At 35.3% G+C, this 24,926-nt stretch overlaps 1 protein-coding gene across 1 annotated transcript in view; it reads right to left on the reverse strand.

Moving 5' to 3' along the window:
- Positions 1 to 23,801, reverse strand: part of LOC149798871 (protein Wnt-11b-2-like) — an 81,776-nt gene extending 57,975 nt beyond the window's left edge. Inside the window, exon 1 of the mRNA XM_089957786.1 lies at positions 22,606 to 23,801. Coding sequence (XP_089813912.1) covers positions 22,606 to 22,691 — 86 coding nt within the window. The 5' untranslated portion in view covers positions 22,692 to 23,801. The remainder of the gene's footprint in view (positions 1 to 22,605) is intronic.
- Positions 23,802 to 24,926: the final 1,125 nt, after the last annotated feature.

Here is a 24,926-nt window from a genome sequence, read left to right on the forward strand (position 1 = left end):
TGATTTCTGTTCCTCCTCCCCTCTCATGCATAGCGGACAAACTACGCAGAAATGAGGAGTGACAGAAAAGGAGTTTGGGGCTGGATTTAAACATTGAAAGAGAAATTACACCAAGTAACTTACACGAGTATGGTTCATCGTAACGATAGATACGTGTTCACTTTCCTTGTGATTTATCTACAGTGTTTATCAATGATACAAAGTTTCAAACCACGTCCACGTTATACAGTAACTTCCTCGGTTACGCGGTACACAGATTGAAGTGTTTAATGTTTTTTTTTCTTTCTTAAACATACTATAATGTTCTAAAAATCGATTATTATTAATTTATATGAAAATGTCCAAACCTCTCTCTCGATCGATCGATCATCGTAGCAAAATACGGGCTAAAATCTATGAAATGAGGAACGTAGGGGATTTTAGTTTGTGTCATCCCACGATATCTCTGGACTTATGAATGATGTTAAAAGTGAAGTCAAACCGACCAAAGGATGAGAGAGAGAGAGAGAGAGAGAGACTTTTAAAGTCAAACCTACCAGAGAGAGACAGACAGACAGACAAGAGTTTATGGTCGGTGGTGCTGTTACTAAAGCAGAATAATGATTTAGATCAACTGTAAATATATTGAAATATTTTAATTACCTCTTGTCGGTTCGTCATTTCGCTTAGTTTCTATTCCACATTAATTTTCAAAAAGCTGTTAGTTGAATGGCCTAATGTTCATGTAAATGGCGTAGCTAACGAAGTGTTTGTAGTGCTCTACTTTCATTATTAAAACCATCTTTCATGTTTGAATCATAAATGTTTATTATATTGATTTAAGAAAAATAGAAACTAAAAAAAAGAAAACAACTATCTTATCAATATGCAAAGGTGATTGTGAACAGCATTTTGTACCGGACACATTCGGGGATGTGAAGAGTACATTCACTAGGTCCATACACAGCTGCATGTATTAAATCTTATCACCGTTCAAAGGGCAAATATATGACATAAATAATATATATATATATATATATATATATATATATATATATATATATATATATATATATATATATATATATATATATATATATATATATATGTATGTATGTATATCTTTTCTTCTACGGCAAGCGAACATTGGAAAACTTTGGGAAAGTAACTGACTTACTTAATTTGGATTGATCGTGCTTTTCAGCAGTAACTGCCATGTAAGACCAAGTACCTGGCTCGACTGATTAAATTTAGATGAATGTACGACTGTAATTGGCTTATTCATATTTGTCAGTTCCATAATGATACACGTGGACCGTTGATCAATCAGATATTTGGATGATAATGATCCTCATGGACCGTTGATCAATCAGATATTTTGATCCACGTGGACCGCTGATCAATCAGATATTTGGATGATAATGATCCACGTGGACCGTTGATCAGTCAGATATTTGGATGATAATGATCCACGTGGACCGTTGATCAATCAGATATTTTGATGCACGTGGACCGCTGATCAATCAGATATCTGGATGATAATGATCCACGTGGACCGTTGATCAGTCAGATATTTGGATGATAATGATCGACGTGGACCGTTGATCAATCAGATATTTGGATCATAATGTGCCATGTGGACTGCTGAACAATCAGATTGCCAGTACCCTTGCAGTCTTTCGTCATTGCTTGTTGTTGTCTAAGTGTGAACGCTTTCTGAGACAGAAAACTTAAGATTTTACTATGTACTTTATAATTTCGCTATTCTTTGACTGATTTCGGCCAAATGTTATCAATGTACCGAAATGTGTAAGTTATGTGTAACTTAAACAGGAGATGCTTTAATTATGTGCACGCTGATGTTCTGATCCGTAGACGGTACATAGAGAACATGATTGTTTTTAGGATATATATCAAGACTACAACTGCTTCGTTTTTTTATATGAAATATTTCCTATTACACAGACACGAAAAAATAGCGAATATTGACAGTGATAAATGAAGGTAGCTACAAATACTGGTAACATGCCTTGGGGAAATGTGATTAATACAACTTATCCGTCAATCAATGGACTTTACAAAACTTACTTGAGTACATCTAGTTTTCAAATCACATTATATGAGTGAAAAGAAACACACCTTACAATTTTAATAAGATCCAAGCAGTTGTTTCTAAGATAACCTGGCTGAATGTTACCATATATTTCTAATTTATTGTTTATTAAAGAAAGAAAGAGAAATGTATTATTGTGAGAAAATTTGATATAGTGACTGTGGCGACAAAAGTGATATCAGTGTGAGAAAATTTGATATAGCTACAGTGGCAACAAATGTGATATCAGTGTGAGAATCTTTTTTTTTTTATGTAGCCAGTGTGGACATAAAATCGATATCAGTGTGAGAAATTTTGATGTAGCCACAGTGACAACAAATGTGATATCAGTGCGAGAAAATTTTATATAGCCAGTGTGACGACAAATGTGATATCAGTGAGAAATGGCCTTCCTTGTCTCGGTCCAAACCCCAACGTAGATTATTTTTCTCACTCAATATTTTCCTTTAAAGTAAAAAGAATTCTGCACTAGTGTTCACGTCCAATGTTTTCATGCGGCGCAATAATATAAATATGTTATTGAGGGCTGTGGTGTGACCAGTGCGTCCGAAGTACACAGCTTATACGCGTGAGCAAAGAAAAATAACAACATAAAACGTCGCATAATAATGAGGTATTATCACATTTAATATATGGATGTTATATGAAATTGACAATAAATAATTAATATTTATTACAAGAAACTGTTTTATTTTCATCAGTTCCAATTTTGAAAAGTTATATTGTAAATAATAAAACGATATTCGCTACTCAGCTCTACTGTACTGTAGTTATACTTAGTACAAGTTGTAACGAAGAGTAACATCTGTCTTTAGATTATTCATGGGTAATTAGAGATCTGTGTCACTATCGTATATAACTATTCTTTTCTTTGGAGGAGGTGAAACTGTGTATGACATACTTGTATTGTCCTTAATATTGATTGTAAAATTAGCCCTGTATATAATAAACCCTCCAAAAACGGACTCTAGCGGATAACCATGTGCTAAACTTTCAAGTTCACGGATTCTTTGAACATTTATTTTTCTGTCCTGGAAATATGGCAAGTGCTACAGTAAAATTTGCTTATGGATTAATGTGCTGACGGATAAATTATTCCTTCTGGTTGGTAAGTGTATTATTTGTCATTAAATATTGTAGGTATATTTGTGATTTAACCGGGGCACAGTGGAGATGCTTAACAAAATTAGAAAAAAGCATGTTTTATATAACACTTTTCTGGCTGTTACTAAGTTTTCCGTAGTTGTTAAGAGAGTAGGGAGGCTATGAAGTGTATAGGTCTATAGTATATATGCATGGATAAGTGTTTTCTGTTATATTGTTCATTTCACACAGCACTGAGAATTTTATCCTATCTGTAGCACAGTTATTTTCAGGTCAGCGTCATTAAATGTAGCTAACGGTATATAATTTGTTTCACACGAAGTATTTAAAACTAGTTAGGTAGCTTTAGCTACATTTAATGACGCTGATTTAAAAATGTATTGAACTAGGCCTGCATATAGGATAAAACTGACCATGTTGTGTGGAACGAACAACCATAATACCAAAAAGCTCGACATCATATGCGTTTGTCTTTGTCTCTTTCGAATTGTTTTTGTATGGTGTGTTCTCAAAGATGGATTTAACTTAAGTTACTATGTTTTGTTATATATTTGTTGCTATTGTTGTTGTTTAATTTTAGTGTTACTACGGCAGGCACAGCAGACAGCAACAAGGGTTTCTTTTTCTAAAAGTAGTTTTGAGCGCGGGGACACCTTGACTGAGACACTGGTCTGAGATGACTAGACTGAGATAAGAAAAGTAAGGTTAGCAAAACAAGTAGATTTCTCTGTCGCAGCGGTGAGAAAAAATTATATAACCAGTTCAACAACATGAATCGTGCAAGCTGTCATTGAATGTATATGTATGACCTGATTACATGAATCGTGCAAGCTGTCATTGAATGTACATGTATGACCTGATTACATGAATCGTGCAAGCTGTCATTGAATGTACATGTATGACCTGATTACATGAATCGTGCAAGCTGTCATTGAATGTACATGTATGACCTGATTACAGGAATCGTGCAAGCTGTCACTGAATGTACATGTATGACCTGATTACATGAATCGTGCAAGCTGTCATTGAATATACATGTATGACCTGATTACACGAATCGTGCAAGCTGTCACTGAATGTACATGTATGACATGATTACACGAATCGTGCAAGCTGTCACTGAATGTACATGTATGATCGGTTTCTATTCAATATTAAGTGTCATCCATACCTCATACACTCTACGTATGTATAATTTTTACGGCAAAAGTCTTAAATTAAATAAATACTAAAATTAAAATACTTAATTAGTGAGTTTTACTCTAATCAAATACGTAATTATGTTTGTAAATAACAGAGACTTGGACATGGGTGAGCGATCAATTCAAGCCGCAATTATATTGAGATTTGGTTACAGCGTGTGCAAACAAGACTCCGGGCCCCAGGTGGCCGAGTAGCCGAGTGGCCAAGTGGCCTAAAGTGCTTGCCTTTACCGATCACTGCCGTCTCACCTCTGTCCGGGTGGGTTGGAGGCTCGTGCTCGGTCAACGAAGATACGTGAGAAAGCTTCCTTGTAGCTTCCCATGGGTCGGTGGTTCTTACTGGGTTTACTCAGGTTTTTCTCCACCAATCATCGTGTGCCTGAAAATGGTGTTAAATTCACAAAAACAACAACAACCAAACTATACTACAAGCTTGTCAAAATCACAGAATTTTTACGCTTGAATGCTGAAATGTAAAAATCACAGAATTCACACTTCAGTGCAGAGATGACACAATAAATATACAGCATTATAATCCTAATCATTAAAACCTCCACTATAAAGGTGTTACACTCTGAAGACATACCGCTGTGTGATGTATCCACACCCCAAAAATTCTCATTGTAACAATTCGAGCATAAAAATTGTTTCATTATTCGTATTAAAACAGCCATTAAACAGACAAAAGAATCCGTTGTAAGCAACATATTTAGAAACTAATTTGTAAAAAGTTACTGTCCAAAATTTGTGAAAAATATTGGAATTTCTTTTCATTAATGTAGTAACGTAATGTCAACAGCAGAGGCACAACATGAAAGAAACCCATGTAGATTGACCATTTCCATCTTGAAAAAAAAAACAGGTAGTAAAAATACAATCTTTGTTTTTAGAGTAGTGGAAATACTGTATTGCATGTACTAATACATCTAAAACATGTGCCGGTAATCTCAGTATTTTTGTCTATGGTGTATGTATTGTATTTAGTGAAACATCTAAAACATGTGCCGGTAATCCAGTATTTTAGTCTATGGTGTATGTATTGCATCTAGCAATAGATCTAAAACATGTGCCAGTGATCTCAGTAATTAAGTCTATGGTGTATGTATTGCATCTAGCAATACATCTAAAACATGTGCCGGTAATCCAGTATTTTAGTCTATGGTGTACGTATTGCATCTAGCAATACATCTAAAACATGTGCCAGTGATCTCAGTAATTAAGTCTATGGTGTATGTATTGCATCTAGCAATACATCTAAAACATGTGCCAGTGATCTCAGTAATTAAGTCTATGGTGTATGTATTGCATCTAGCAATACATCTAAAACATGTGCCGGTAATCCAGTATTTTAGTCTATGGTGTATGTATTGCATCTAGCAATACATCTAAAACATGTGCCAGTGATCTCAGTAATTAAGTCTATGGTGTATGTATTGCATCTAGCAATACATCTAAAACATGTGCCAGTGATCTCAGTAATTAAGTCTATGGTGTATGTATTGCATCTAGCAATACATCTAAAACATGTGCCGGTAATCCAGTATTTTAGTCTATGGTGTACGTATTGCATCTAGCAATACATCTAAAACATGTGCCAGTGATCTCAGTAATTAAGTCTATGGTGTATGTATTGCATCTAGCAATACATCTAAAACATGTGCCAGTGATCTCAGTAATTAAGTCTATGGTGTATGTATTGCATCTAGCAATACATCTAAAACATGTGCCGGTAATCCAGTATTTTAGTCTATGGTGTATGTATTGCATCTAGCAATACATCTAAAACATGTGCCAGTGATCTCAGTAATTAAGTCTATGGTGTATGTATTGCATCTAGCAATACATCTAAAACATGTGCCAGTGATCTCAGTAATTAAGTCTATGGTGTATGTATTGCATCTAGCAATACATCTAAAACATGTGCCAGTGATCTCAGTAATTAAGTCTATGGTGTATGTATTGCATCTAGCAATACATCTAAAACATGTGCCGGTAATCCAGTATTTTAGTCTATGGTGTATGTATTGCATCTAGCAATACATCTAAAACATGTGCCAGTGATCTCAGTAATTAAGTCTATGGTGTATGTATTGCATCTAGCAATACATCTAAAACATGTGCCAGTGATCTCAGTAATTAAGTCTATGGTGTATGTATTGCATCTAGCAATACATCTAAAACATGTGCCAGTGATCTCAGTAATTAAGTCTATGGTGTATGTATTGCATCTAGCAATACATCTAAAACATGTGCCGGTAATCCAGTATTTTAGTCTATGGTGTATGTATTGCATCTAGCAATACATCTAAAACATGTGCCAGTGATCTCAGTAATTAAGTCTATGGTGTATGTATCGTACCTAGTAATACTTCTAAAACATGTGCCGGTAATCCAGTATTTTAGTCTATGGTGGGTTATGAGTAAAAAGCGGAATTGCGGAATCGACAACGGGTAGAGTGCGAAACAAAATATGCGGGCTAGATTCCGCTATAACGATAAACAGAAATAAATTAATGTAAATAAATGGAATGAAATAATTTGCACATTAAAAAAGAATTAACATTAACATTAATTAACATTACATCTTAGCAATAATTCATCAGAATAATCGCTCTGATAATTTGAAACGAACCATACCAAAGCGCGCGTAAGATCAAAGCTTCTAAATGTAACCGTTATAATTTTTTTCAGAGTCAATCTGCATAGCGCCATAACTTACCAGCAAGTAGAGTCGATCTTACTGAATTAAACCATTAAACAAAAGTTCGCTGATTATCAAAGCGTCTGAACGAAGCCACAATACAAAAGTTGAATTGCTGCACGTATTCTATTGGTATCCAAAAATAAATTACTCGACGTCCTCTTAATCTAAGGTAGCTGCGACGCAATACACGAAAGCGACCAGACACAGCTTCATGAAGGAACAATCACGACGAAGATTCTGTCTGAACCATTAACACCCTCGGTGCCTGATATACGTGATGATATCTGTCACGTATGCGACGCGGCATCAGCACCAGCTAGGAAATCAAGAAAACGTCAGGCATATGATTGTATCGGTTAGGAAAATTGTCCAACATGGTATTACAACACGTGGGTAAGGGTTATGAAATATGATATCAGTTACGTTTGCGATATATGCCAATAACAACTTTATTAATACCATTCGTTCCGCATTTTTCATTCCGTATTTCCATTCCGAACTTTTGTTCCGCATTCTACCCGTTCCGTAGTGTGGGAATATTTCCCACCTGTTAACTGACGTCGTGTAATACGATACGGTTACTCGGACCAAGCTCAAGCTGATATAGTTCTTCCACTTGTGATTGGTGATTAGATAGTAGGAGATCAGCCAAGCTGATTGGCACGTCGGAAAGGTCTATTGGATATAATACTTACCTATGGCCCCATTGGACGCTCATCAATGATACTACTAACAACGCATAAATCATTGCGTAGTTGTATCTGTGTTGCCTGTTTCATTCTTGGCACCGGCTAAGTTGTCAATATTAAACATTATTTGCCAGACCCAGCGAACTTTGGGGTGGATATCCAGTGGTACTATCGAAATATGAATACGTATTTTGTGGCACTATACAATTTAATTTTAATAAAAAGGATATGCGAATGATAAGGAAGTTAATTCGTACAAAAGAATTTTGTCGTAATATTCCTTGTACCTGACAATTTTATCCAAAAACAGCCATACTGGATAAAGTTGGTGTATTTTGAAGACAATATGTTAATAATACTGGTAAGAAATTATAAAGAACATGTCCGCCATTTCAGCCTTCTTTCATTTCTTCTGGAAGAATTGTAAATCCAATCATCAGGTACTCGGTTTGTTTTGTGTGTGTGTGTGTGTGTGTGTGTGTGAGAGAGAGAGAGAGAGAGAGAGAGAGAGAGAGAGAGAGAGAGTTAGTTCCTAATTGATGAGTATTACAAATAAACTGCGAGAAACTTATGATACAAACAGAAAAAAGAATAAATTCCAAGAGTTGCCCCTACGTTAAGGAAATCTGAGAAGGCTACTAAAAATGATTTGTTCAAGAAAGTTTTAACACGGTTGTTATCTTGCCGTGAAGTTATGTTTGCTTAACAGTAGAAGATTTTGAAATTATTTTTTAAAATGTGTTACTAAAAATCAATTTATTTCTACCGTAACTAATGTGTACATACCATAAAAGATACGCAGTTTTAAAACATTGATAAAAGTTCTGTTTTAACGCCATCGTACATGATTCCTGAGAGATAGGCAACATCAGGAAAATGTCACGGTCAGTCGGGTTCAGTGGCCCAGTTTAAGAATGCGCGCACCTGCTAGGAGCTACGTAAAGTACGAAACTGGTGTACGCTATCGCTAAGTTAAGACTTTATTTTATATCCGGAACATTATTAAAAGCTTATCGCTCGCCACCTCTTTGAAATATTACATCATTTACAGAGAAAGTATTTTGGATGAAAGTTGAAGATTAGCTGTTGACCATGGAGAAAAACCATATGGAACGATTCATACTTGTCTTTGAAGATCAAAGGCGTTTCTTCAAAAATGAGAATAATGGTGATGTCGAAGAAGATGATCATGAAAAGGAAAAAGAATAAGTAGAAGATGGAGAAAAATATTATTCCATAGTCAATACTCTGTAAACACACCCCCCCCAACAAACAACAAAAGAATGGCAAATCCCCCGACTGACCGTATCCATTAAAAATGTAAAATAAACATAATTTGTCAAGTCCACGTCAAAATACATTGACTTTTGATCTATCGATCACAAACTAAATAGGGAGCACGTCTTTAAATATAATGCAACTGTTATGTGCTGAAAATTGGGTGCTGTAAATTGGTGGAAAGAAGACGTCATTGGGAAGAAAAATGATAGTTCTAGAAGTTGAAACCTCGACCTTTGATAGGCGATCTCGACAATCAATAGGAAGGTACCTCAGGAAACTTTACTTGCCGAGCTGAACTCTCCAAAATACAATGTCCATCTCGGTGACCATGGCCTTTCACCTCTCGGCCTCAGAATAATATATATAGCTGTTCCTGCAAAAAGTAGTCTACCCGTAATGTTTGATGAGTGTTGGGCATAAGGAAACCTGTCATGCACAGAAGAAGAATCACATTTTCAGGTCCAGTGACTTCGACTTTGAATCAAGCAGTGTCAAAATCAAAAGCACCTGCATCTACCAATGGGTAACCTGCACACGAGGCTTGAGAAAAATTAAAGACCACAGATATATAATGTTTTCGTTTGAAATCAGCGGTGTCTACGTACCGACGGAAAAACATCACTGTCGCTATATTTCGTGATGCGTTATACATCCGACATTGTACCATACATTTGATAATAGAATGTGTTAAAAATATAAACATTTCAGGTCTCATAATGAAGGTTGACGATGTCTTGAAAGCTACGGCACAAACTAGACGAAATTTCTACAGTTGAAAATCTCTCTTTAGGGTGGTTTAGAATCTAAGTTATTATAATGTAATTTGTCCATTGTACATGAATAGTATCGCCAATAGAGTGTATTGTAGCCTTGAATAGCATCGGTGATGGAAGGTGGCCCGGGTTGTACATGAATAATATCGTTGACAGAGTGTGACCCAAGTTGTAGCCATGAATAGTCAATGAATATTATCAGTGACAGAGTGTGACCCAAGTTGTAGCCATGAATAGTCAATGAACAGTATCAGTGACAGAGTGTGACCCAAGTTGTAGCCATGAATAGTCAATGAATATTATCAGTGACAGAGTGTGACCCAAGTTGTAGCCATGAATAGTCAATGAACAGTATCAGTGACAGAGTGTGACCCAAGTTGTAGCCATGAATAGTCAATGAATATTATCAGTGACAGAGTGTGACCCAAGTTGTAGCCATGAATAGTCAATGAATAGTATCAGTGACAGAGTGTGACCCAAGTTGTAGCCATGAATAGTCAATGAACAGTATCAGTGACAGAGTGTGACCCAAGTTGTAGCCATGAATAGTCAATGAATATTATCAGTGACAGAGTGTGACCCAAGTTGTAGCCATGAATAATGTCGGTGTTGGATGGTGACTTAGGTGGTACATGAATAGTGTCGGTTATCGAAGGTGACCATTACTCCACATAAATAATATCGTGGATAGAGTGTGACCCAGGTTGTGCGTGAATAATATCGGTAATTGAGGACGGTGGATTTTTGTTGTTGTTGTTGTATTGTTTAACGCCATTTTTCAGCACACGACAGGCTATACATGGCGGCCAGTATTAATGGTGGATGAATAAACCGGTAAAACTTCGGAAAGAACCACCGACCCACGAGAAGCTACTGGCAAGCTTTCTCACATACCCACATTGGCTGAATCCGAGACTCGAATCCACGCAGACAGAGATGAGATGGCAGCGATCCTTAACGGAGAGCGCTTTAGACCACTCGGCCACTCGGGGCCCCGGGAACGGTGGAGCACAAGATGTGTACACTAATGTTGAGAGAGTGCTACCTAGTTTGTAGCCATGAATAGTATCGGTGTTGGAAGATGACGCAAGTTGTACATGAATAGTATAGTTAACAGAGTATGACACAAATAGTATCGGTGATGGATAATGACCCAGGTTGTACATGATTAGTATCGGTGATTGAAGGTGACCCAAATTATGTATGAATACTATTGAGGAAGTTGGTGCACAACGTGTGTACATAAATAATATCTTTGTCCGAGAGTGGTCCTGTTGTAAGAATGAATAACGTCGGTGACTGACATTGACAAGGATTATAGAATCAGGTTGTAGCCATGAATAGCATCGGTGATGGATAGTGCTCCCGGCTTTAAACACAGGTTTTTGCCATAATTCAGGTGCGCAGTCAGTAGTTTTATGTTACGTGTTTAGGCTCTAATAAACAGTAACAAAGAAAAAGTGAAAACCAGCTTTGTAAAATTTAACAAATAATTTATTTCCCTGGAAAAACAATGTAATAATGAAAAAATAAGAACTCCGGGTTTTAAGAATAAGATCCAAAAATAATCAAAGAATAACCCACGAATTAAATTTTAGAAGTCCTAGTAATGAAATGTTCTAATGAATTCAAGTTCGAGTCCCGACGAAAAATCCAAAATGGAAGGTGATGACGTATACTGTAGTCAGTATAACGCTGATGTGTTTACCGTTCTTTGTGAACCACATAAAATAACATTCCGGTGTTTGAATTCCAAATAAAATTTAAATAAATGTCTTTGTCCAAGAATTATGTAGGAGAACTCAAATATTTCCAGGAAAAAGAATTAATCTTTTAGAATCCAAATAATCTGAATAAAAATTAAAATGTAACTCTAAACTAGTCACAACAAAACACTTTCCAGTGCCCAAGGTGAAAACCCAAACTGAGATTATTTCTCTATAGACAAAGGTTATACAGTCAAATAATGCGCAAAATAGATACCCTTATGAGGTTCACGTGATCACATTCCAGAACAGTTTAGAAGCTGTTTACATGTCTAAGGTCACGTATTCCAGTACAGCCTCGAGTTCACCATTATCATTCACACATTAAGAATGAATTTAAAAGAAAGAAGTTTACTTGATTCTCACTCAAGGCCAGGAACTATTTCAGCAAAAAGATACAAAGTTCTATTTTTAGGTGTTTTCAACTGAACAGTCAGGACAAACTAATTTCTGGAAAATATCAATTTTTTAGTAAACAAAATTACATTACTTTGACGTGTAATGAAATTAAAAATAAAAAGATTTTAAAACTTACAAACAATTAAATTAAATCAAATATACATAACAGTACCTACATAGTATCGGTGCTAGATAGTAATATACGCTTTACATGAACAGGATCGGTGTTGGAGAGTAACCCAGGTTAAATATGAATAGTATCGGCGATGGAGAGTGACCGAAGTTGTTGCTATAAATAATATCTTTGATTGAGATTGACACGGGTTGTACGTTCAAAGTATCGGTGACGGAATGTGCCCATGACTAGAATCAGTGAAGGAAGGTAACCCAGTGTGTATGGATTATATCGGCGATGTTAGTGTTTAGTGTGTACATGAATAGTATCGGTGATGGAAGGTGGCCCAGTGTGTACATGAATAACATCGGCGATGGATGGTGTACCAGTGTGATCAGGACGAGTATCGGTGGTGGGGGAGTGTCCCAGTGTGTACATGAATAGTATCGGTGATGGAAGGTGTCCCAGTGTGTACATGAATAATATCGGTGATGGGAAGTGTCCCAGTGTGTACATGAACAGTATCGGTGATGGATGGTGTCCCAGTGTGTACATGAATAATATCGGTGATGGGGAGTGTCCCAGTGTGTACATGAATAGTATCGGTGATGGATAGTGTCCCAGTGTGTACATGAATAATATCGGTGATGGGGAGTGTATCAGTGTGTACATGAATAGTATCGATGATGGATGGTGTCCCAGTGTATACACGAATAGTATCGGTGATGGAAAGTGGCCCAGTGTGTACGTCAGTAGTATTGTTGATGGAAGGTGTACCAATGTGTACATGGGCAACGATATAGGTTGTACCGGAAAGGCATCGGTGATGGAGAGTGACCCAAGTTGTAGCAATAGATAGGCCAGCAATAAAGTCTAGTTTTAATACATGTACATTGTTTTCCTTAAAAACATAGGTAAGAAGAATGACAGCAATCTTAAAATATATTAGTTTGATCTGGTTTTGTTCGTCCAAGAATGTTCAAGTTATTTATCAAACAGTTGGTTAATCAAGTTTGATACTGTTATTTTCTTTGGGGTGTCTAACATGGCTGGTGACGTTTATTTGGCGGGTGGGTGGGTGGTGTATCTAGTATGATCGTTTCAATTCTCATAATATTTTTTCTTCCATTGCCTTTTTATTCATAACTTATTTTCTGTCATTTTTATATATGCCCGTTTCATTCCTGTAATATATATATTCTGCTATAAAGAAAGAAAGTCAAATGTTACTAAATATTAATTTGAGATAAATTATAATGTTAGGTCAAGTGGTCCTAAATATTAATTTCATATAAAGTATAATGTTAGATCAAGAAAAAGCAAAGATGCCGTATGCATCTTCTTTCACAAATGATTATCATTTCTTATTGCTAATATGTATGAAATTAGTATCAATACACTGTTGCTATAGACTCCTCGGCTAATCTGTATGAATTTAGTATCAATATGTTTTCTATAGACTCATCTGTTGATAGGTATGAATTTAGTATTAGTATGTTTGCTATAGACGCCTCTGCCATTATGTATGAATTCAGTATCGATATATGGTTGCTATAGACTCGTCGGCTAATATATATGAATTTAGTATCAATATATGATAGCTATAGACTCATCTGTTGATAGGTATGAATTTAGTATTAATATGTTTGCTATAGACTTCTCTGCCATTATGTATGAATTTAGTATCAATATATGTTTGCCATGGACTCCTCAGCTTATACGTATGAATTTAGTATCAATATGATTGCTACAGACTCCTCAGTTATTTGGTATGAATTAAGTATCAATATATGTTTGATTTAGACTAAACAGCTAATATGTAATGAAGCTGCACTAGTATGACATAGGATTTATTATGATTCTACTGCTACGTTTTACACTCTTTCTCGTTTATGTGTTTCACTTCTGTTACCAAAAACGCGTTTAAGAAAAGAAAGAAAAAAATTCCCTTTTAATATTCAGTGTTTCTGTTAAATTTAGGACGGTAATCTCTCACAAAAAATCTCTTTCAGATAGCTGAAAAAGAACTTTGTTTATTTTAAGACTAGTCGCCTTACAAGTAAAACATTTTCATCACACTTTTGCCCCACTTTTACTTTATGGGTGTGAAAGTTTGGTGGTTTAAAATAATGGACATAGGAAAGCGTCCATTTTAATTTTTTCAGGTAGTTAATTATTATTAACAAGCGCACATAAAAAATGTCTTCGTTTTAAAAGTTGTAATATTCATTAAGATTCGAATTATACATTTGTTGGGAACACCTGTTTTCGGAGAAGACTTGGGGGCAGACTTGTTTTTGGGTAATACTTGTTTTAGGGGCAGACAAAATAAACAATTGTTACCTTATGAACATGGCTTGTTTTAGCTGATGTACAAAGTGGACTGCATAATCATAAAATTTTCGACTTCAGTAAATACTGGGTGATCCCCAAAAGTATACTACATGGCGTTTGTCAGGATGAGAGTTTGAATACCATAAAGTGACCGGGGTAAACTGACGAAGGTATTCGTAAATGTCAACATCTCTGACAACGGATGCATAAACTTTACTTCTTATAAAAGTGTGACATAAAGAATAAAGGAAAATGATTCTACTATGGACAGCTACTTAATAAATTTACCGGTTAATCATCGCATACCCATGTCTAAACTCTGGTGTTCCAATAGGAAAGTACGTACTGAAACAGGACAGTTGTTGAATGTTCCTAGGAGAAAATGGGCCTGTTTCCTTTGTAAAAATTTTAATAATAATAATAATAATAATAAAAACAATATAGGAGACGAGCATCAATATACTTTTGAAAACGCTTTTATTTCGCCCTAAACCTTTCTGTAACAGATTTTTAATACTTGCAAAAATTTCAAAATGTTTTGGTAACTGACAATTTTTTATGCCTGTGAAAGATCTGGTCGTGAATTTAACTTTAGCAACCGTCATACGCAGCCTGGTAAAATACAAAACAATTAATAATAACCGCATGTCTCTTGTCTGTGATCTGATAAAGATATAGAGTCAAGAGAGTGACCGGCGATTCCGAATTGCTCAAAGAACAAAATAGAAATTAGCACATGAAACTGGCTGTGGCGTGTATAATCTGAAGAGGAAATGCCATAACCAGAGTTTTATTACTTATAATATTATTCAACCCTATTTAGATTACAATTCAGCTTTAAAAAATAACAACTTATTGTAAATATTTTCCCGAAGGTTCCACTTCATAAAAAGTGGATAGTGGATATTTCCAAAAATCGGCCTGTTTCCCTACAAGCATATAAGCATATAAGAAAGAATGAGAGAAGAAAGAAAGAAAAAAGGAAGGAAGGCTTGATGAATACGTAGTCGAGGAAACAGGCAGAAATACATACAGAGGTGTATATTATGCCGCAAAATGCACTCCACCAAAAATACAAAACACAAATCAATATATTATCTATAATTCTCTACTTGTTAGGTAATATTTGTCCGTCCTTTAGATTTTCTATATATTTACAGCAGCCATCCCACCCCACCCAAATGGCTTTATCAGGTATCTAGATAAAACGTAATATATATATAGCAAGCAAGCTTACCGGTTTCTGAATGTATTTATTGTTCACAACTACGACGATCTCAAAGCAAATAAAATCACAGACACTTCTCACAAAAGGGTGTTAGTTTCCTCTTTGGAAAAGTTTTCAGGTATTTTGTAGAGATCTGTAATGCCAGGTAAACCTTTGGTATAGTGCGATTTTAGTTAGACCACATCAAAGCAGGACGTACAACACCGCTACTAATTATGCCCCAATTCGAGCTTAAGTACATAGCCAATATTAATCTAATTAGTTCGTTAATGTCTTGATGTACATGGGGCACGTTTAGTACAGCAATCTGTCTGCCCGTCCCCATTAATTATACGCGACATTGATCATGTTTTGTCCATTATTGTAGCCGGTGTTTCACGTTAATAATCTGCATATCTACCACCCAAACGTAAACAGGTCAAATACATGCTGATATGCAAGGATTGCTATATATAATACACTAATCATAAAATAGAATTCATATCATGATGCATGATAATTGAGATTCTTAAAGTACAACAACGCCCAAAGATGTAAGGAAAAATGTCCATGAAAATTCTACAAGTATGAAAGAGTATTTGCATACCATCTTGAGGAACCAATTAAAAACTGACAATATGCTGGCTTTATGAAGAGTACCTGTAAACAAATTAAAGTTCTGAATCAAAATCAAACACTGAGACAAAAATTAGACCACATTTTTTACATTTGACTCTCTTGTGTATCTAGTTTTGATCATGCAATTAATCGAAGAAAAAAAAATAGCACTAAACAGACTCACCTAAATTAAAGTACACTGAAGATATAAATAACCTTTGTTAGAGAACTATCGCCTTACTTGTTAGATAACAGTAATAAAGCAATTTCAATAGTTAATTATTATCCCCACCCCTTCGAAGAAAAAGATGGAATTATCTCATTATGCCTGTAAGTATATATTGCACTATCTAAATGTAAATTTGGAATGGACCTGTCTTAAATTAATTTGCACAAAGCACCATTCATTATCGACTATATTTATAAAAGTGTGTATATATATATATATATATATATATATATATATATATATATATATATATATATATATATATATATATATATATATATATATATATATCTGGACCTAAGGTTACTATGTTTCTTATAAGAGTTTCCCACATGCTGATCCATACTGTAAGATGACAACTGCTCACACAAGACACATAATGCCCTCCCGATGCTAGGCAAGGTTCACTGATATCCTCATAGCCCTTCCGGTGCTAAGCAGATTTCACTGATATACAGAGTGAGGGTATTTGTTTATACATGTAAAACTTGGGGTGAGTTGGGTCAAGGGTGAGAGAAGTAATAAGTGAGAAAATCGTGGGTATAAAACTATTTTTGCTGCACAAATATATTATTATTACTATTGATATGATAAAGGTTTATAAATGTTTTTTCTGTTCGACTTTGAAAGCTGCACAACTTTTTCAGTATTTTATAACCTTGTCAAAACCATAAGGAAGAAAACAAGCTACTCCATTCAACATGTTTGGAAGTAACCCTATAAAATGGGGTTTTAAATGAATATACTCAGGTTTAAGAAATATAATGCATAAACGTGATTTGTTCTCAGAAAAACATTTTTTGTCAAACATCTAAAATTTAATTTGAACGATAGAAAGATTTTTAAAAAATTAACTTTATATTTTTCTCTGCTTATTTCTTCGAGAAAAAAACATTAGGTGTTTAGATGTCATTTTTACGTTGTTATATCAATAACGATGTCAAAATTTTAAAAAAATCATGCCTTTTTTATAATTTATGTAGATTTGGTTTAAGTCTATAAAACGACGATAAACAGCGCAAAGTGTATCCTTGCTTGAATTTGTGAATGCACAGCTCTCCTGCTCGATTTATTTGAAAAGGAACAGCTGTTTTCAGTACACGTTTGATAAGAAACAGTACATGTAGCTAACATCCACGCATGTTAGTTTGCCTGATACTAGGAAGCGATGCACAAATAAGTGCCATTGCCCCTCTCTCTCTCTCTCTCTCTCTCATGCACACAAATGCACAATTTACCTACACTATGGGTCACTTAACAGCAAACCAACTAAAAAATTAGCACAGCTTCGACTTTACTACAAAAATGACTCCTTTCCTTCATACTGGGCCGCTTCGGTGGCCTAAGTTGTTTGAACGTCCGGATACCGGAGGTCACGAGTTTGAACCCCGGCCGAGTCATACCAAAGACTTGGTACAAGCAGATGCCTCACTCGGCACTCAGCACAAAGAGGTTAGCGTTAGGACTGGTCGGCCTGGTGTCAGGATGATGTGACTAGGTGGGACATCATGCTACATATCTGCGGCATGTTGCCCCAGTGCAAGACATCACTATAACCTGTCACATTGCAGACGGGGCCCCGAGTGGCAGAGTGGTCTAAAGCGCTCTCCGTTACGGATCACGGCCATCTCACCTCTGTCTGCGTGGGTTCAAGTCTCGGATTCGGCCAATGTGGGTATGTGAGAAAGCTTTCCAGTAGTTTCTCGTGGGTCGGTGGTTCTTTCCGGGATTTTCCCGGGTTCTTCCTCCACCATTAATACTGGCTGCCATGTATAGCCTATCGTGTGCTGAAAAATGGCGTTAAACCCCACAACAACAACAACACATTGCAGACATCGAAGCGATATATCTGAAAAATTGTTAAAGCTACGTTAAAAATCCAGCACACACACACACACACTCTATCATACCGAGCAACGCTATATGAGCCATACACCAGACGAAGGAGGGGATAATAGTAACAATAATGTAAAATTGTAGCAGTGGATATGAATGGTGAATAATAATACTAATAATAATAATAATAATAATAATAATAATAATAATAAAATTGGCATCATCATCGTCTCTGTGATCATCAATATGGTCGTCGTCGTCATCATCATCAAGTCAACAGCCAGTTCAAGTTGACATTAAGATAAATGGTAGAGTACATTGATAAATAGCTGTACTAGAGAAAGGTACGACCGGGCGTAATAAATGGAAATAGTTACAAACTGGTTCGTTAGTTTCCCATGATTCTGTGAAATGATGTGTCCTGGATAAATGCGAATATTATTTCTGTTATATTGTGTGTTGGCAAATCCAGATAATGTCAGAACTGTTCCAATACTATCAGGATAAAAATTTCAGGCAGTTTTTGTAGCACTTAAGGAATTTTCCACAAATGTAGATATTTAAAGAAGTAAGGCAATAATTTTGATATAGAAGCAATCGATATGAAAATAAACAAGGCACACAAAAGACGATGAGACTTGACCTGACCTTAGCCTTCCATTAGAAAATAAATATAAAAAATAACCTTTTCTCAAATCTTGTTTTTTAATCTTCATATTTTCATTCGGGGACGAATTCCTGCAGAACGTTGGTTGATAAATTGAGCAATCCGTTTTTATTTAATTCCAAACACGGAGTCCATTCGCATATGTCCATAATTGCATCACGGAGTCCATTCGCATATGTCCATAATTGCATCAGTTAACGGAATTTCTTAAAACTGTTTTCTATTTAATTTTTTTGTTGTTGTGATTATTGTTGGCTGTTTTGTATAAATCAAAGTAAACAATACAGGAATGATAATCACTAACTACACCCACTTAGTCCCTCCCGCTCCAATCCTGTTGTGAGATTCCTATCTGGGATACTCGTTCCGCCTCGTGTACTTCCTCCTAATCAAATCATTCATTCTATATACAACATGTTACTACTGTAAACTACCCTCCCAAATTACAACAACATACACAAAACTCATTAGGAAGGGGTTTAAAGAAAACTGCACATATGACTTCCTTATTTAAAAAAAAAAGAAAGAAAGAAATATTACATTCTGTCCCAGCATTTAAGTTGCAATCAAAACCTAACCCGAAAGCTGTCTTCCCACGCGTGGGGAATGTACTTTGATAAACTAACAAAATGAATTGATGTTAAACACATGTTTAGATGTTCTTTATTGTCGGAAACGCGGAAAGAACGGATTAAACAAAGTATACAGTTTAAAGTGCTATATAAAGCTGAATTTCTTAATGGAGGCGTTTTCTTAGCCAATTTAACAGGCCAACATATAAATTTAATGTCGTTATAATGATCTGTTTTTGGGGTAACTTTTACGCACTATCTCTTTTTGTCATTTTACTACATATATGATCATGTCTAAACAGGGTCAGCTATTAAAGCAGATAGTTCAAAAGTCAAGTTACTGAGGAAATAAAGAAGGAACACATTAAATGTTCCGCTTGTTTAAAACTGCAGATTAATACATATAAAGTTATGTGGGTCAACGTATACGTAGGGTAAATGAATTTGTAAATGACAATATATCATTCAATCATATAAGGATTGCTGGTGAGAAATTTTCTCTCTCTTCTTATGGAATGTTTAAACACATTCGGCTTTGAAGTCTTAATATTAAATGAATATTGCTTCTTCTTTTTAATAAATGTACAGGTATATCACAATAAAGTGTTTGCCCAAGTCGTATGTGTGTGTGTGTGTGCTAAGATCCGATATCCCCTTAAATTTTGCACGGTACGAATTCATATTGGTAACAAATCATGATAAAACATAAAACGCTGGATTGTTTGCATCACTCCTTTGGATTCGACAGCACACACGTTTTACCTAAGAGCAATACGATTATTGTATATTATATTGAAATGCTATTCGCATCATCTAAGACTATGATCGTCAAACATCTGCTAAAATCGAGTACTGCGAGTGAGAACTGGAATCATTCATACAAATAGTCTGTAAGATCAAAGCAGTCCTATCACGGGTAAATTAAATGGACCTCAAATCAGTTATTTATCTTTATTTTTCCACATTCCTAAATTAAGCGCTACATAACGAACCAAAGAAAACATTGCCTCCCTAAATCTATAAATATACCTCTCTCTCTCTCTCTCTCTCTCTCTCTCTCCGCAATATTGAAACACTATCATGTACCTCTGTCTCTGTCTCAATATTTCAGCACAAACCTAACTATAACAAGGTTGTTTCAGAATAGATACAGAACAAAAATTGGAATACAACAGTGTGATGCGAGAAGAAAAGGGACTCGAAAGATACTCCTTTACACACTCGGCCTTAATGGGTCGAAATCAGGTTACTCATAAATATTTACTCCTATGAACCATGGTTTGACTTTGCAAACGTCATCGTCATCATCATCAACAAGTTGAGTCAAGTTGATTCCGACGCGAAATTTTTGTTACTTTATTTATTTTTATTTTTTAAACGAAGCAAACACGCAAAGATTTCGTCCAGTTTTTAAGTCGCCGTAAATGGTGTTTAGCCTTTTGCATTGCAATGCAAAATATTTATGAACGAAAGCAAAATAAATCATTTTGTGATGAGAAATATGAACGAATAAACCATCTTTACTTGAACTCATTTATCATTCTGGGAATTTCCTAAAGAAAATCCATGCAAGACAGTTACTTTCATTCAATTTAAAAAATATATATTTCCTTTACTTATTTTCTTTTCTGTCTTAACTGAAAGGAAGAATCGAAAATACCCTATCTAGCGCATATATATATATATATATATATATATATATATATATATATATATATATATATATATATATATATATATATATATATATATAATTAGACACAGAGAGAGAGAGAGGGGAGAGAGAGAGAGAGCGTAGGAGAGAGAGTTTCTCGATTTATATTTGGTCTGAATCAAAGATATTGTAGGGAAAAACAATTTACCAACAGAATAATTCATCGGGCTATTTCATTGTTAGATCTGACCGTGTGAATTCTGTAAATCAAATCACAATCTTTTTGGTTAGATTGATACAAGATAATTTGCCCCAATTTTCGTTTTATAAAATGTTATCATATATCATCTGGTACTCTCAGCTTTGTGATGGTAAAGTCTTTGCTTTCAGCACACGCATGTATGTATATGGATAATTAGGCAAGACGCACCTATCAATGCGATGTAGATGATATCAGTGTTTTTATTACTGTTTGTGTTGTAGTTTAGGAAGTCAGGGAGATTGTAAAGTAGAAAATATTTTTTTTTTAAAAAAACGGAAACAGGAGAATGCTGAAGTACAATGGCTCAGCGAATTCGTTTGAGCTTTAAATAAAATAAAAAAAATGTCATTTTGTTTCTCCAGCAGGAACAGATGCATCTTAACGACACAAGGAGGATCCCTAGCGTCACCCACATGACGGGAAAAGAATTCTTTAAGAACTGCATACAAAATAATGCAAATGAATAAAATTAGGAGAATGCAGGGACGTAAATTGAATTTCATATAACTAAAACTTATTTCAGGAATTTCGATGATTATGAGGTTTGAAAAAAATTACAAAGTTGCCTTTTAATTTAGCATGCCCAAATGATTACGTAATTACCCGGGCGTGCATGCGGGCGTGCACACACACACACACACACACACACTGCACTACTCATACAAATTTACTGTCATAAACCATTGTTTGACTGCAAACGTCATCATCATCATCAACAGCAACTAAAGCATCATCATCATCATCATCAAAAACAACAACAACAACAACAATAATAATAATAATAATAATAATAATAATAATAATAATAATAATAATAATAATATAGTGCTTCTAATTTGATTTAGGGAAAATTAAATTTAAAAAAAATATTGAAACTTTCATAAACGTTTTGAATTTCCAGTGTAGGTTTTATTTGAGAGTGAATGAATTTATTGGGTTGTATTCCTTATAAATGTCCAACAAAAATTAATACTTCTTCATATTCTGAAAATAACATTGAAAGCGTACTGTATGTGCGTGAACTTTGATAATTAAAAACGCTACAAAAATCCAAACGATATCTAATTTAAATTTATATTGAAAATTCTAAAGATTACTTACAGCCATTTTACTGCTGAACCACTATATGTCCAGAGAGGGAGTATGAATACCAGCCGTAGGAAAAACATCCGAATGCATATGTTCATCTTCACGTTAGTACAATCCTACCGTTACATCCACGGCTCCGGAGCTGGAATTATCTATACAAACATTTGGACCTTTTCACAGAATTTTCCTCTGGAATCAATCCTACCACAGAGAATAAAACCTTCCAACACAAGGTTGCCTGACAAACGAACGTTGATGCAGGGATATAATTCCAAAAAATAATAAAACAACAGGAATTGTCTTCAGATTAAATATTTTGTAACCAAGTTTGAGTAACTGTTTAATTCCAATACGACGTTTTGTTTTTAACCTTGAAGAGAAACTATATAATTCTGAAGAAAAATTAATAGCAAACGAAAGTTGCTTCAAGAACTTAAGAAGGATCTCCTTCTCTTTCTCCTTCCTTTTTCCAGTTCCATGAAGTCCGTTCTGCAGATTGAGGAACGCACCGTTCCCGTTGTTTTGTCATTCTGAAATACAAAGAGAACAATGAATTTAAGCCTGCCTGTCTGTCTATACCTGTGTCGGTCCTCCCACCCAATCAAGTCAATACCTCCTCGCCTCTCTCACTCCAGGCTCTAGGTCATAAAATTCAAGCTCAGGGTTATTTATTGCCAACAATTGGAAGGATCTTCCAGCCTTCTGCAATGCCTCGTCAACTGCCGGAAACCGATGAGGTGCCTTGGCCATGACGCTCTTTCGATTCCGAATTTCAACACTCCTTTCCACAGATGCGGGCGATTCAAACGACCAGTAGATTAAATAAGACAGACGCGTATCTCAACCGGTAAATGCATCAACAAAAAACAAAATAACAAAACATAACAATAAGAAGAAAAGATGGCTCTTAGAGAATGGCACCAATCAAAAGCTCTGAATGGATGATTGATTAAACTCCCTTCTCTTTCACCTTTCTATCACTCTGAGAGAGAAAGAGAGAGACTATCGACGATCCACTTTTTCCATTTTCATGGTTTCTGAATTGCACTGCGTCCAGAACGTTGGATAAAGTAGTTGCATTGGATTTGGCGTACAGTAAACCAGCATTAGCTGTTTCAATAAGAGACTATCGCTTGAGTGAGCCCCGCTTTGTGCGCTATCAGGCTCTAGTCTAGGCGCTAGTTCACAAGTAGACATTCGGCCATAAATTTGTTCCTCGCCCCTCCCATTGTTGGCTAAATACATACTGTCAAATTTTAAGAGAGCCTGCGCAGATTGAACTATAATGAAACTTCTTCTAAAGTTGTTTTCACTCGAGAGAAAAGAGAAGCGATTGCAAACATAATGACCATTTCGATAATTTAACTGACACCAGATAAATATTACGGCTAAGGTATAAGGTGTTGCTTACGTAGTCTGATTTCTGTAAGCGAAAAGGAAGGGAGGCGTTGCTTAGGTAAGCGTAAATAATGAATTATACAGGTCTTCAGATCTCCATTTTCTGTGTGAGATAAGTATGACAATTTAACTTTAAATATTTCCACTGAAAAGGACAAAATCTCCTCTGATATAAGTGTAATTAGCATTCAAATAACGGTACGGCATGTCAAAATGAATGAAATAAATTTTAAACGAAACTCTGAAAATAATAAATCAATAAATATAAAATACAGGAAACTGTGCTTATCGTTTTTATTCAATTTTAAGAAAAATCACAAGATTTCCTCCGATTTCAACCTAGCCTTATCTTTTGCCCACATGACCAACTTAAATCGATAATTTATTATGTGTTAACGTTGTTATCACAGTTTTGTCGGAGTTTCTTTGCATGTAGATAAATCAAAAAGGTTGACTTACATGCACATAAAAAGTGCATCTGACCTTTCTTAAGCTCACGTCGACATGCATGATATAAATATTTAATAAAGATTTCATAAAAATTGTTTTTCATGATGTCTGTATTGTTTTCATTCATGGACGTCTCAAGTTATTAGAAACATTTTGAAGTATGTGTGTGCGTGCGAGCGTGTGTGTATTTGTTATTATTATTATTACCATGACTACATACGAATGTATTAAGACTGGAAACATATCGTGCTTTGCCAATAAACTGATCTAATTCTGATTATTTTAAACGAATGTTTCGACTTCCCTTCTATTTTATCAAATTCAGTCTAAGGGGTGAATACAAACACGAGAAAAACCCGTCACTATCGAGCTGTGCACGCAAGATATGAACTTTAGTCCTGTACAAGATTCACTACTTTTAACTAACTAGCAACAAAACAACAATAAAGTAATAAAACAATAAAGAAACAAATGTAAATATGACC

The sequence above is a fragment of the Sinohyriopsis cumingii genome, chromosome 5, assembly GCF_028554795.1.
Source record: "Sinohyriopsis cumingii isolate HCF-2022 chromosome 5, ASM2855479v2, whole genome shotgun sequence".
NCBI classification, from domain to species: Eukaryota; Metazoa; Mollusca; class Bivalvia; order Unionida; family Unionidae; genus Sinohyriopsis; species Sinohyriopsis cumingii.